Here is a 13209-nt window from a genome sequence, read left to right as displayed (position 1 = left end):
TATGGTGACATGCCAATCAGCTAATCAATTCAAAACACCTGCAAAGGTTTCCTGAGCCTTCAAAATGGTCTCTCAGTTTGGTTCACTAGGCTACACAATCATGGGGAAGACTGCTGATCTGACAGTTGTCCAGACTATCATTGACACCCTTCACAAAGAGGGTAAGCCACAAACATTCATTGCCAAAGAAGCTGGCTGTTCACAGAGTGCTGTATCCAAGCATGTTAACAGAAAGTTGAGTGGAAGGAAAAAGTGTGGAAGAAAAAGATGCACAACCAACCGAGAGAACCGCAGCCTTATGAGGATTGTCAAGCAAAATCGATTCAAGAATTTGGGTGAACTTCACAAGGAATGGACTGAGGCTGGGGTCAAGGTATTAAGAGCCACCACACACAGACGTGTCAAGGAATTTGGCTACAGTTGTTGTATTCCTCTTGTTAAGCCACTCCTGAACCACAGACAACGTCAGAGGCGTCTTACCTGGGCTAAGGAGAAGAACTGGACTGTTGCCCAGTGGTCCAAAGTCCTCTTTTCAGATGAGAGCAAGTTTTGTATTTCATTTGGAAACCAAGGTCCTAGAGTCTGGAGGAAGGGTGGAGAAGCTCATAGCCCAAGTTGCTTGAAGTCCAGTGTTAAGTTTCCACAGTCTGTGATGATTTGGGGTGCAATGTCATCTGCTGGTGTTGGTCCTTTGTGTTTTTTGAAAACCAGTCACTGCACCCGTTTACCAAGAAATTTTGGAGCACTTCATGCTTCCTTCTGCTGACCAGCTTTTTAAAGATGCTGATTTCATTTTCCAGCAAGATTTGGCACCTGCCCACACTGCCAAATTCACCAAAAGTTGGTTAAATGACCATGGTGTTGGTGTGCTTGACTGGCCAGCAAACTCACCAGACCTGAACCCCATAGAGAATCTATGGGGTATTGTCAAGAGGAAAATGAGAAACAAGAGACCAAAAAATGCAGATGAGCTGAAGGCCACTGTCAAAGAAACCTGGGCTTCCATACCACCTCAGCAGTGCCACAAACTGATCACCTCCATGCCATGCCGAATTGAGGCAGTAATTAAAGCAAAAGGAGCCCCTACCAAGTATTGAGTACATATACAGTAAATGAACATACTTTCCAGAAGGCCAACAATTCACTAAAAATGTTTTTTTTATTGGTCTTATGATGTATTCTAATTTTTTGAGATAGTGAATTGGTGGGTTTTTGTTAAATGTGAGCCAAAATCATCACAATTAAAAAAACCAAAGACTTAAACTACTTCAGTCTGTGTGCATTGAATTTATTGAATACACGAGTTTCACAATTTGAGTTGAATTACTGAAATAAATGAACTTTTCCACGACATTCTAATTTATTGAGATGCACCTGTATATATATATATATATATATACACACACACACACACACACACACAAACATTATATATACATATACACACATACACATACATATGTATGTGTATATATATATATATATATATATATATATCTATAAATATAGATATATAGATATGTATGTGTGTGTATATATATATACGTGTGTATATATGTAAACGTGTGTATATATATATATATATATATATATATATATATATACATATACATACACACACACGTATGTATGTATGTGTATATATATATATATGTGTGTGTGCGTGTATAATATATATATATATATATATATATTATACACACACACACACACACACACACACACACACACATATATATATAATGTGTGTACACACACACACACACACACACACGTTCTCTTTGTCTCATAGGCTTCCCCCAACACGGGTAAACCTATGTCAAAATGTCTTTCCCATTGGCTTGTGGAAGCTATATCTATGGCATATAGCTCTAAGGGGCTCCAGCCCCACTTAGGACCCACTCCACGAGAGGCACGGCTGCTTCCTGGGCCCTGTTTCAGGGAGTCTCTCTGCAAGACATTTGTTCAGCGGCATGTTGGGCTTCCCCCCACACTTTTGTCAGGTACTACTGACTTGATGTCACCAGAAACCCAGTAGCGCATGCAGTTTTGGGTAAGGATTCTTCATAATGGGTTCACCCATTACCCTTTCTCCCTCACACCGTGTACGTGTCACCCCATATGTTTCACACCAAGCATAATGCATGGCCTCTTCTCCATTCTTTGTTATGTGTATGGGTTATAGAGCCTGCTAATATTATATAGGATGTGTCAGGCACCGCCTTTAATTAAGAGACCATCCTTTTGGCTGCATCTCCCTGTGAGTATATAGGGCAATCAGAGAGTTGTCCTTATCTTCCCATAGGTGGATTTCGAACACAAGATGATGATTCTGAAACATTGAGTGGAGAGATCCACCAAGCTTGCTTCAAAAGAAGTGAATATGCTCACTGAGGAAAGTAGTGCGTACAGGTCCTTTTATGCCCTCAGATAAGGAGGGGGTCTTACGGCATCATTGGACACGCGCTCCTGTCTGTCAAGACAGACTTGGTGTAACTGGATGCTTCTGCAGAGGTCAGGTGCATATGCCCTTCCCATAGGTGGATCTCTCCACTCGATATTATCATTGGCTGTAGAATTTCAATCTCAAAATTCAATGACTATAAATCTCAAACTTACCTGAAACTTGAACTATTTTACAGTGCATTTATGGCAATATATTTACCAATGTTCTGCATTAAAAACATTTAACAGTTTAATAATGTTTACTGTTTGAGTTTTTGGGTGCAAAATATTGGTAAATGTTGTATTGCTGTAAACAAAACAATTGGCAATGTACTACAGTAAATCAATAATGTCAAATTGCATTCATAATGAATGACATTAAAGAGCACATATTATGGTTTTTAAACGAGCCTAATTTTGTTTTAAAGGTCTCATACAATAGATTTATATGCATCCAAGGTCAAAAAACACTTTAATTTGCTCATAATTTAAATTGCAGCATTACCTTTTTTTCCCCAGTGTCAAAAAAGACTCGTTCAATGATGCGTTCTAAAGGATTCATTCTAAACTCCTCCTTTCAGAGAGCCTGCTCTGCTCTGATTGGTCAGATGTCCCAGTCTGTTGTGATTGTTCTACCGCTTAGTGTAGTGTTTGAGGGTGGTTCAGAGGTGGTGCAGAGCTGCGAGCAGCCAATGAAGACCAGAGGCGGGTTTTTTGTTACCAAATTACGTAGGTTAGTACAGGAAGTAAGTTTGGAATTACTAACGACTCGTTTCAGGTGTTCAGAATCGGTTCTTTCTTTTGGGAGTCAATAACTCCATTTGTCATGCACTTTGATTTTTGAAACTTTGCAGACTTTTTTTACATTCACAAACAGCTATATAACAAACTACATGAAAGGTAATATTTGAAAAACCATAAAAGGTGCTCTTTAAAACTTGTTTAAAAATTAATGTCATCTGGTGAAAAATGGTGGAACGATCAACTCTACAAGCATTGGGTCTGTAATTTTCAGAAGGAGAAACAAATTTATTATAATGGAAAACAAAAAGAAACAAAAACATAACCCAGAAAATAAGTTACATCTCGTAGTTACATCAGGACATTATAGCACTCCTCTTTTCTCACATCTGTTATCTTTCTCATTATAACCAGAATGTGAAAGATATCAACAGGTTGTCTCTTATATCCCATGTGCCAAAATGAGACTTTCAACATAAATCTCAGTGGTACGTACATATTTGTCCGATTCTGAATCAGTCTTTCAGTTCAGTTTCAGACACAGTGCTCCCTTCCAACAACGGCTCTAAAGTCTCATGGGTCGCCCCCTCCACTGCGCTCCGAGTTTGTTTCTTTGCTAAACTTCCATATATAGCCATAGCCTAAAGAGTAGAGAGGAATGAGTTATGCATGTAAACTATGGACATTTGGACACAACATTTTAAGAATGATTATTAGGGTATATTAAAATGAAGTCAGACCTGAGACACCATACTGCTGATGTCTCCAGTGCTGGAGGGCAGTAAGATGGTGTTGGACTCTTTGGCCAGGTTGGAGAAAGCAGAGACGTACTGTTCGGCCACAGTAAAAGATGCTGCAGCGTTTCCATTCTGTACAGATACAGTTATACAATATCACCAAAGATGCTTTGGTTTCTCACTATATTAGCCTGAGATGCAACATTGTATTAGTTTACACACATTGAATTTCTAATAAATGATTCATCACTACAAACAGTGTTATGGTTTATAGTTGCAATAAATTCTCACATATTTACCTGTTGAGTGAGTGCCTCAGACAGTAGTCTAATAGCTTTGGCTTTTGCTTCAGCTTTCACCAAAACAGCATTTGCTTCACCTGTACAGTACAATGAAAAGATATTACAAACATGAACAAGCCAGTGGGCTTGATGTGCAATGGAAATTTAAAGTAAATTTAAGTTATAATCATAATGTAGGGATAATACAACCCCTTCAATACATGATCAAAAAGTACAATTCCACATAGTGAATACAGTTCATCAAGTACATTAATATTATTATGAATACAATTCATAATTATTTTAGAGTGTGTTTCATGAATCATGTCAACATGTCCAGGTAATACTGCAGCGCAAAATCAAAAATAAACAAATTTACAGTATGCTATATGGTCATTAGGGTGCTCCATCTGGTAAATAGGGTGTTACGGGCCCAAGTCAAATGAACCGACCCCCATGTCTCTATGATTTTCCAGTGCTGAGATATAAGTGATGATATATGGTTACTAGAATGATTTGGCTGGTTGAGTTGGCATTTGTAGACAGTTGCCAGGGTGATACTTAAAGGCTGCTTGCTAGGCCAAGTCAAAAAAAATTATAAATCCACCCCATGTCTCTATGATGTTCTAATACAGGTATATGGCTGGGTCATGTTGCTGTACGGTTGCTAGGGCTACGCAGTTAGTAGCATGTTACAGATCTTCTAGTGCCAAGTTATGGGTGTTGCTACACAGTTTCCAGGGCACTCTGGATGGTTGCTAGGTTTTGCTGGGGTGTTCCAGATGGTTACTAGGTGTTGCTAGTATGTTATAGCATGCACAGTGCATTCAGACCCCTTCGATTTTTTTCACATTGACAAAGCAATAACCAGATTTTTTTTTCCTCCCTTTTTTCTCTAGGGTGTTTGGGCTTGTTGCTGTTTTTGGCTAGCACATTTTCAAGATAAGTAAAAGCCCTTTTTCACAATCGAAATGTGAATAAATATCACTCTTCTCACTATAATTGCAATACATATTAAAAGAAATTAATAAACAAATTAGAATTGTTTTATTTACAATATAATTAAATTTAAAATTATAAATACAAATAGTAAGTATTATATAGTTAGAGTAAATAGTTAAGTATTTATAAATCATGCTTGCATTTGTTGTACTGCTTTTATTCTGAATATATATATATATATAAAAAAACAAATCCACATGCACAATAATGTTAAAGAAAAAAATCATAATCATACAAATGATACATAATGATATGCTTAATTTTCCCATGATTTTTTATTTTGGGGTGAAATATGACCCAGACATGTCTTTGACAGGCTTTGAGATTCAAATATATTGTATTCTTCTACTAATGTTATTATGATACCCAAATCTTTAGCATAAACGCACCAGCAGCATTGTTAATCCGTTCTGCTTTCTCTCCCTCAGATGCCAGAATCTGAGCCTGCTTTCGCCCCTCTGCCACATTAATGGCTGCCTCTCTGGTTCCCTCAGACTCCAGAACGGTGGCTCTCTTTTTCCTCTCAGCCTCAACCTGAACGTGATTCATGTTAAAGCTCTCATCAGTCAAATGATTGAGAGGCAACACAATTAAGTCAAGTTCAATAGTTAAAAGTTCTTACCTGCATTTGCATAGACTCTTTTACACGTGGGGGAACGTGAATGTCTTTGATCTCGTATCGAAGACACCGAATCCCCCATTCATCTGATGCCTGGTTTATAGAGTGGACCATATTGGAATTGAGGGATTCTCTTTCCTATAGGAGGACAAAAATGAAATGAACACCAAATAACTCATAATACATTAAGGCATACAGGTCAAGAGTAAATACAATGTTACTAAATCTATCTATGTTTACATGCAGCCTTATTATCCATCATTAATCCAACTATTAGCTTAATCGGAATGGAAATGTTTCATGCAAACAACTGATCCAAATGAAATTTCTCAGATAAGATCTTAATCTGTAAAAAAAAAAAAAAAAAAAAAAGAGCTAATAATTGCCATGGAAACCACTAAATCCAACTACTTTTATCAGATTCAAAAATACCTGGCGTACACATGTAGTGTGGTGTATTTCTTTGCAGAATCAAACTTATGTTTTTATGAATACCAACTTGATTTGAGTTTGTTCAGAATTGATGTGAATGGATATTTTCATCAGATTGCACATTTTAAGGTACATATAAGCAATACTTCTACATTGACATTTACATTTATGCATTTGGCAGGCGCTTTTATCCAAAGCGACTCACAGTATATTCAAGGTATACATTGTATCAGTTTGTGTTCCCTGGGAATCAAACCCATAATCTTGCCGTTGCTAGCGCCATGCTCTACCAGTTGAGCTACAGGAACTGCTGTAGCTTAGAAGCATCAGACGGACTAAACTGATTCTGATTGAAAATCACAGACGTCTGAAATTCATACCCTAAACACTTTGTCAAGTGTCAGTTTTCCCAACTCTGATCTCATGGTGGTCTGTGCCAGCTGTGTGACGGCATATTCTGGGTCTTCCACTCCATAGCTGGCCTTGAAAAGTGAACAACAGCACATTACCGGAAGAAAGTAAAAAGAAACACTAGACTAAAGGAGGAAAGCACTGTTAAAACTTACCTTAAAAGGGTCAAGTATCCTGAGATATAAGACTCCATCTATCTGTAGCGTCACATTGTCTAAAAGCAACATAACATTAATTTTAATCATCTATGACAAACTAAACAAGGAGTGAAAAGATTGCAATGTCTGGTACTTACCAAGGGTAACTGCAGACTGTTCTGGTACATCGATCACTATTTCTTTGAGGCTTTGAACATATCTGACTCGGTCCAAGATTGGAATTAAGATGTTTAGACCCTGCAGGAATAATATGTTGTTTCAAGGGCTGGAAATGATTCTATCGAAAGCAAATATGACAGTATGGGTGTGTTCACACTTGGCAGGTTTGGTTCGATTAAAATGAACTCTGGTGCGATTGCTCTGTTAGGCTGTGTTCACATTTGAAGTTCGGTTCTCTTGGTCCGGATCAAAAAAGAAAATGATAGATTTAGTCCTGGTTCGCTTAGCGTTCACACTGGCATTTTTAACACCGAACCTAAAGATACAAAACAAAAGGCATCAGGAAAAAGTCACAACCTGATTCGACAGCTTTTATGACGTATATTTTGCAACTGAACTTGCCGAACATCCAAAACAATGCTGACTGCTGGGCGAAATGCGCTCGTTAGATTTATATACACTACCGGTCAAAAGTTTTGAAACACTCATTCTTTATTATAATTTTTTTTCTTCACATTTTAGAATAATAGTAAAGTCATCAAAACTATGGAATAACATAAATGGAACTATGGGAATTATGTTGTGACTAAACAAAATCCAAAATAAATCAAAACTGTGTTATATTTTAGCATCTTCAAAGTAGTCACCCTTTGCCTAGAATTTGCAGATTGCATTATATTTTTGTCAACAAACTAATTTCAAACATTTAATCATACGCCTTCAGATCAAAAGATTTTTAAGATCATGAGAAACATTTCAGTCAAGTGTTTCGAAACTTTTGACCGGTAGTGTGTGTATATATGGTGGTATTTTTACCAGCTGAGAACAAACGAAGAGCTAATAGCTTGAGGTCAGTATTAGGCTAATTACTTCCTGTTTGTGATCCGATTAGATATCTTTGGTACATGTTGCGTTCATATATCAATCGAACCGCACCAGAGTTTGTTTGGAAGTGGACCGAGACCCCCTGAATAGTGGGGACCAAAGGTGTCTTCCAAACAAACTCTGGTGCGGTTCAATTGATATATGAACGCAACATGGACCAAAGATGTCTAAACGGACCAAAAACAGGAAGTAATTAGCCTAATACTGACCTCAAGCATACCTGGTTCTTTTCATCATAGGAGCTATGTTGCCCATTACAGTTCGGTACAGGCGTCAGAACCGCCGTCAGCCATCCTTGCAGTATATCTTCGTTTGTGTGCGCAACGGAGGAATTCCTGGTGCTGTTTTGACTTCTCTACACATTTTATTAGCTCTTCGTTTGTTCTCAGCGGGTAAAAATACCACCATATATAAATCCAACGAGCATATTTCGCCCAGCAGTCAGCATTGTTTTGGATGTTTGGCAATTTCTGTCGCAAAATATATGTCATAAAAGCTGTCCAATCAGGTTGTGACTTTTTCCTGATGCCTTTTGTTTTGTATCGTTAGGTTCAGTGTTAAAAATGCCAGTGTGAACGCTAAGCGAACCAGGACTATATGTATCATTTTCTTTTTTGGTCCGGACCAAGGGAACCGATCTACAAGTGTGAACACACCCTAAAATGAATGAATCAAGGGAGGAAGGACGAACTCACTGGTTCCAGGATCCGATGGAAGCGACCCATCCTCTCCACTACCCAAGCTTCCTGCTGGGGTACGAACAGAACCACAGTGTTCATAGGGAGGCTGGAAGCCCATCGCTGCTGGGCTCGGGTCCCCCAAAATACAGGCACAGTTTGCCGTGAATGCTGTATGCAGGAGAGATAGGATACAGTGTAATGTTACATACATATATATACACACACATACATACAGGTGCTGGTCATATAATTAGAATATCATCAAAAAGTTGATTTCACCAATTCCATTCAAAAAGTGAAACTTGTATATTATATTCATTCATTACACACAGACTGATATATTTCAACTGTTTATTTCTTTTAATTTTGATGATTATAACTGACAACTAAGGAAAATCCCAAATTCAGTATCTCAGAAAATTAGAATATTACTTAAGACCAATACAAAGAAAGGATTTTTAGAAATCTTGGCCAACTGAAAAGTATGAACATGAAAAGTATGAGCATGTACAGCACTCAATACTTAGTTGGGGCTCCTTTTGCCTGAATTACTGCAGCAATGCGGCGTGGCATGGAGTCGATCAGTCTGTGGCACTGCTCAGGTGTTATGAGAGCCCAGGTTGCTCTGATAGTGGCCTTCAGCTCTTCTGCATTGTTGAGTCTGGCATGTCGCATCTTCCTCTTCACAATACCCCATAGATTTTCTATGGGGTTAAGGTCAGGCGAGTTTGCTGGCCAATTAAGAACAGGGATACCATGGTCCTTAAACCAGATACTGGTTGCTTTGGCACTGTGTGCAGGTGCCAAGTCCTGTTGGAAAATGAAATCTGCATCTCCATAAAGTTGGTCAGCAGCAGGAAGCATGAAGAGCTCTAAAACTTCCTGGTATACGGCTGCGTTGACCTTGGACCTCAGAAAACACAGTGGACCAACACCAGCAGATGACACGGCACCCCAAACCATCACTGACTGTAGAAACTTTACACTGGACCTCAAGCAACATGGATTGTGTGCCTCTCCTCTCTTCCTCCAGACTCTGGGACCCTGATTTCCAAAGGAAATGCAAAATTTACTTTCATCAGAGAACATAACTTTGGACCACTCAGCAGCAGTCCAGTCCTTTTTGTCTTTAGCCCAGGCGAGACGCTTCTGACGCTGTCTGTTGTTCAAGAGTGGCTTGACACAAGGAATGCGACAGCTGAAACCCATGTCTTGCATACGTCTGTGCGTAGTGGTTCTTGAAGCACTGACTCCAGCTGCAGGCCACTCTTTGTGAATCTCCCCCACATTTTGGAATGGGTTTTGTTTCACAATCCTCTCCAGGGTGCGGTTATCCCTATTGCTTGTACACTTTTTTCTACCACATCTTTTCCTTCCCTTCGCCTCTCTATTAATGTGCTTGGACACAGAGCTCTGTGAACAGCCAGCCTCTTTTGCAATGACCTTTTGTGTCTTGCCCTCCTTGTGCAACGTGTCAATGGTCGTCTTTTGGACAACTGTCAAGTCAGCAGTCTTCCCCATGATTGTGTAGCGTACAGAACTAGACTGAGAGACCATTTAAAGGCCTTTGCAGGTGTTTTGAGTTAATTAGCTGATTAGAGTGTGGCACCAGGTGTCTTCAATATTGAACCTTTTCACAATATTCTAATTTTCTGAGATACTGAATTTGGGATTTTCCTTAGTTGTCAGTTATAATCATCAAAATTAAAAGAAATAAACATTTGAAATATATCAGTCTGTGTGTAATAAATGAATATAATATACAAGTTTCACTTTTTGAATGGAATTAGTGAAATAAATCAACTTTTTGATGATATTCTAATTATATGACCAGCACCTGTGTATATATATATATATATATTTTATTTTTTTATTTTATTTTTTTTTGTGCATATTTTTGTAAGTGATAAGTTTGACCACACAGTGAATGAACCAAAAAGCAGCCCAGCACACACAGAAACTTCTTCAATGATGTTTAAAAAGCATCTCAGGTGAATATCTCATTAAGTCATTTTCAATCTGTTTGATGTTTTTACGGTTTCAAATCTGCCTGTCAAATCTATATTGCACATAATTTTCTTTAGACACCAGTCTCAGTGGGAAATGTTGTACAAGTTGTTCTTCTTACTATATTGGCTCAACAAAGCCAACATGCTGTTCGACAATATAAAACGTATCATTATTCTCCTGAGACCAAAATTTCTGATTGTAACTCCTCCTACAGCTTTCATGCTACAACCACCAAATTTGGGACAAACCTTCAGACTGTTCTGAATCAGGATGCGGTATCTTTTCTTATGGATCAGGCTTACAGTTATTGCACAGTGTGCAATCAAAAGTCAGAAAAATCCCATATATGTGCGTTGATGAAATATTCAAATGGACCAAGAGTATTCAAACTCCAACTGTCAAAAATTCAAATGTGAACAAACCTACACAAGGCCTTTAGTCTGCTTAATCTATTATCTCTCTCTAAACATGCTAAAAACACCTAGCAACATGCTAGCAATGTCTAACAACATGCTAGCAATGCCTAGCAACATCCATCCATCAATCATCTATCTATCTATCTGTTTATCTGTCTCTGTCTATCTATCTGTCTGTCAGACAGACACAAAAAAGCCCGGTTGCAATATGCCCGTCAACACCTTGACACGCCTCACAGCTTCTGGCACACTGTAATTTGGAGTGACGAGACCAAAATAGAGCTTTATGGTCACAACCATAAGCGCCATGTTTGGAGAGGGGTCAACAAGGCCTATAGTGAAAAGAATACCATCATCACTGTGAAGCATGGTGGTGGCTCACTGATGTTTTGGGGGTGTGTGAGCTCTAAAGGCAAGGGAATCTTGTGAAAATTGATGGCAAGATGAATGCAGCATGTTATCAGAAAATACTGGCAGACAATTTGCATTCTTCTGCACGAAAGCTGCACATGGGACGCTCTTGGACTCCCCAGCACGACAATGACCCTAAGCACAAGGCCAAGTTGACCCTCCAGTGGTTACAGCAGAAAAAGGTGAAGGTTCTGGAGTGGCCATCACAGTCTCTTGACCTTAATATCATCAAGCCACTCTCGGGAGATCTCAAACGTGCAGTTCATGCAAGACGACCAAAGATTTTGCATGACCTGGAGGCATTTTGCCAAGACGAATGGGCAGCTATACCACCTGCAAGAATTTGGGGCCTCATAGACAACTTACAAAAGACTGCAAACTGTCATTGATGCTAAAGGGGGCAATACACAGTATTAAGAACTAAGGGTATGCAGACTTTTGAACAGGGGTCATTTCATTTTTTTCTTTGTTGCCATGTTTTGTTTTATGATTGTGCCATTCTGTTATAACCTACAGTTGAATATGAATCCCATAAGAAAAAAAAAGAAATGTGTTTTGCCTGCTCACTCATGTTTTCTTTAAAATCGTACATATATTACCAATTCTCCAAGGGTATGCAAACTTTTGAGCACAACTGTATCTGTATGTCAGTCTATCTGTATGTCTGTCTCTGTCTATCTGGATGTTTGTTTCACTGTAATGTCTGTATGTCTATAACTATCAAACTTAAAACTTTTAAAACTATAAACTTTCAGAAAAGGCTTTGTCAAGCCAACATCAACATTTGTGTCTACAAAGTGTAACTATCTAATAGGCTTGTACTTGTACTCAGTTGTATGTGCGTTGTGTGGTATCGGAGCAAGCTTGAGATCACATACTGTTCGCATATAGTAATGTGGAGTGGATGGCTGATGACACAAGTACCAAATGTTGCATCTATATTAGATAAATTCAAACGACACTGATGATTAAAAGAGGTAATTATTTGGAAGTAATCTTTAAAGTAAACTTATACCATCGGTGTAAAAAAGGAGTCGTTCAAGGAGCTCCACATGTCACAGAATGTGAAATTCAGCTCATGTGTCAGATAGAAGTGGCAGTCATAAAGAACATTGTGCATTTTATTACCTTCAAAATGCCGCTTCCTGCCCGACACACCACCGTTCTCAGCATTTTCAGCCTTTAGGAAAACAGTCGCTGAAAGAGGTTTGTCAAAAATGAACGAATTCTTCTCAAGCTCTTACAGCTGCGGGACACAAAGTTACAACATCACGAGCGCGCGTCAATGAGGATCATCCGGGTCTGCGCGGGAAACAAACGATCTGAATGGATCGTTCCGGGAATACATGCATAACATCTGTACAGAACACAGTGTAAAATGGTGAATACGAATAGAATTTTTTAATATTTTAGTATTTTAAGCATATAAATCAAAACATCAGGTTTGATTATGTGATTATTATTTTAATGTATTGTTTTACAACCTTAACTTGATTTGAGAGTGTTATTGTTTATTCGTCCACCAAAGGACGCTGTAGAGCACAGTTTTAACTACTAGTTTTAACATTTATTCATGAACATCAAAAATGCCCGCTTTATTAATGATCGCGTGTCGTCTTATTCTATTTCTGTTAACACCTGCCGGGCAAACTAATATTACTGCGACAAAATACCATCTCATTTCAATAGGTGCATTTAGTACATCATTACGTCTAAATCAACAACAGAATCTACTGGCACATGTGTGAGAAACACTGGAAGATAAATTGATACCCATCAAGCTTTAACCCTCTGTTGTATCAAAATAGGCATGCATTTTTAT

The 13209-nt window shown here is 38.5% G+C and overlaps 2 protein-coding genes across 2 annotated transcripts in view; both read right to left on the bottom strand.

Annotated features, from left to right (window-relative positions):
- LOC127432784 (14-3-3 protein gamma-like) overlaps positions 1 to 13209 on the bottom strand; it is a 678408-nt gene that overhangs the window by 397069 nt on the left and 268130 nt on the right. The window lies entirely within an intron of this gene.
- On the bottom strand, positions 3425 to 12687 carry LOC127432766 (stomatin-like protein 2, mitochondrial). Its single transcript, XM_051684176.1, has 10 exons — positions 12516 to 12687; positions 8566 to 8718; positions 6964 to 7063; positions 6824 to 6882; positions 6638 to 6739; positions 5829 to 5963; positions 5596 to 5740; positions 4223 to 4302; positions 3927 to 4055; positions 3425 to 3827 (listed from the first exon to the last, which is right to left on the bottom strand). The coding sequence occupies exons 1-10, from the start codon at positions 12558 to 12560 to the stop codon at positions 3702 to 3704; spliced, it is 1074 nt and encodes a 357-aa protein (XP_051540136.1). The 5' UTR covers positions 12561 to 12687; the 3' UTR covers positions 3425 to 3701.

Source organism: Myxocyprinus asiaticus, chromosome 42 (assembly GCF_019703515.2).
Source record: "Myxocyprinus asiaticus isolate MX2 ecotype Aquarium Trade chromosome 42, UBuf_Myxa_2, whole genome shotgun sequence".
NCBI lineage: Eukaryota > Metazoa > Chordata > Actinopteri > Cypriniformes > Catostomidae > Myxocyprinus > Myxocyprinus asiaticus.
This window is presented reverse-complemented; position numbering and strand designations above follow the sequence as displayed.

Coding starts and splice junctions, on each gene's coding strand:
- LOC127432766 (XM_051684176.1), bottom strand. CDS start 12,560: ATGCTGAGAACGGTGGTGTGTCGGGCAGGAAGCGGCATTTTGAAG. Junction 4,303..5,595: donor ACGGATTAACAATGCTGCTG/GTGCGTTTATGC, acceptor TGTACTGTACAG/GTGAAGCAAATGCTGTTTTG. Junction 4,056..4,222: donor CTGAGGCACTCACTCAACAG/GTAAATATGTGA, acceptor GTATCTGTACAG/AATGGAAACGCTGCAGCATC.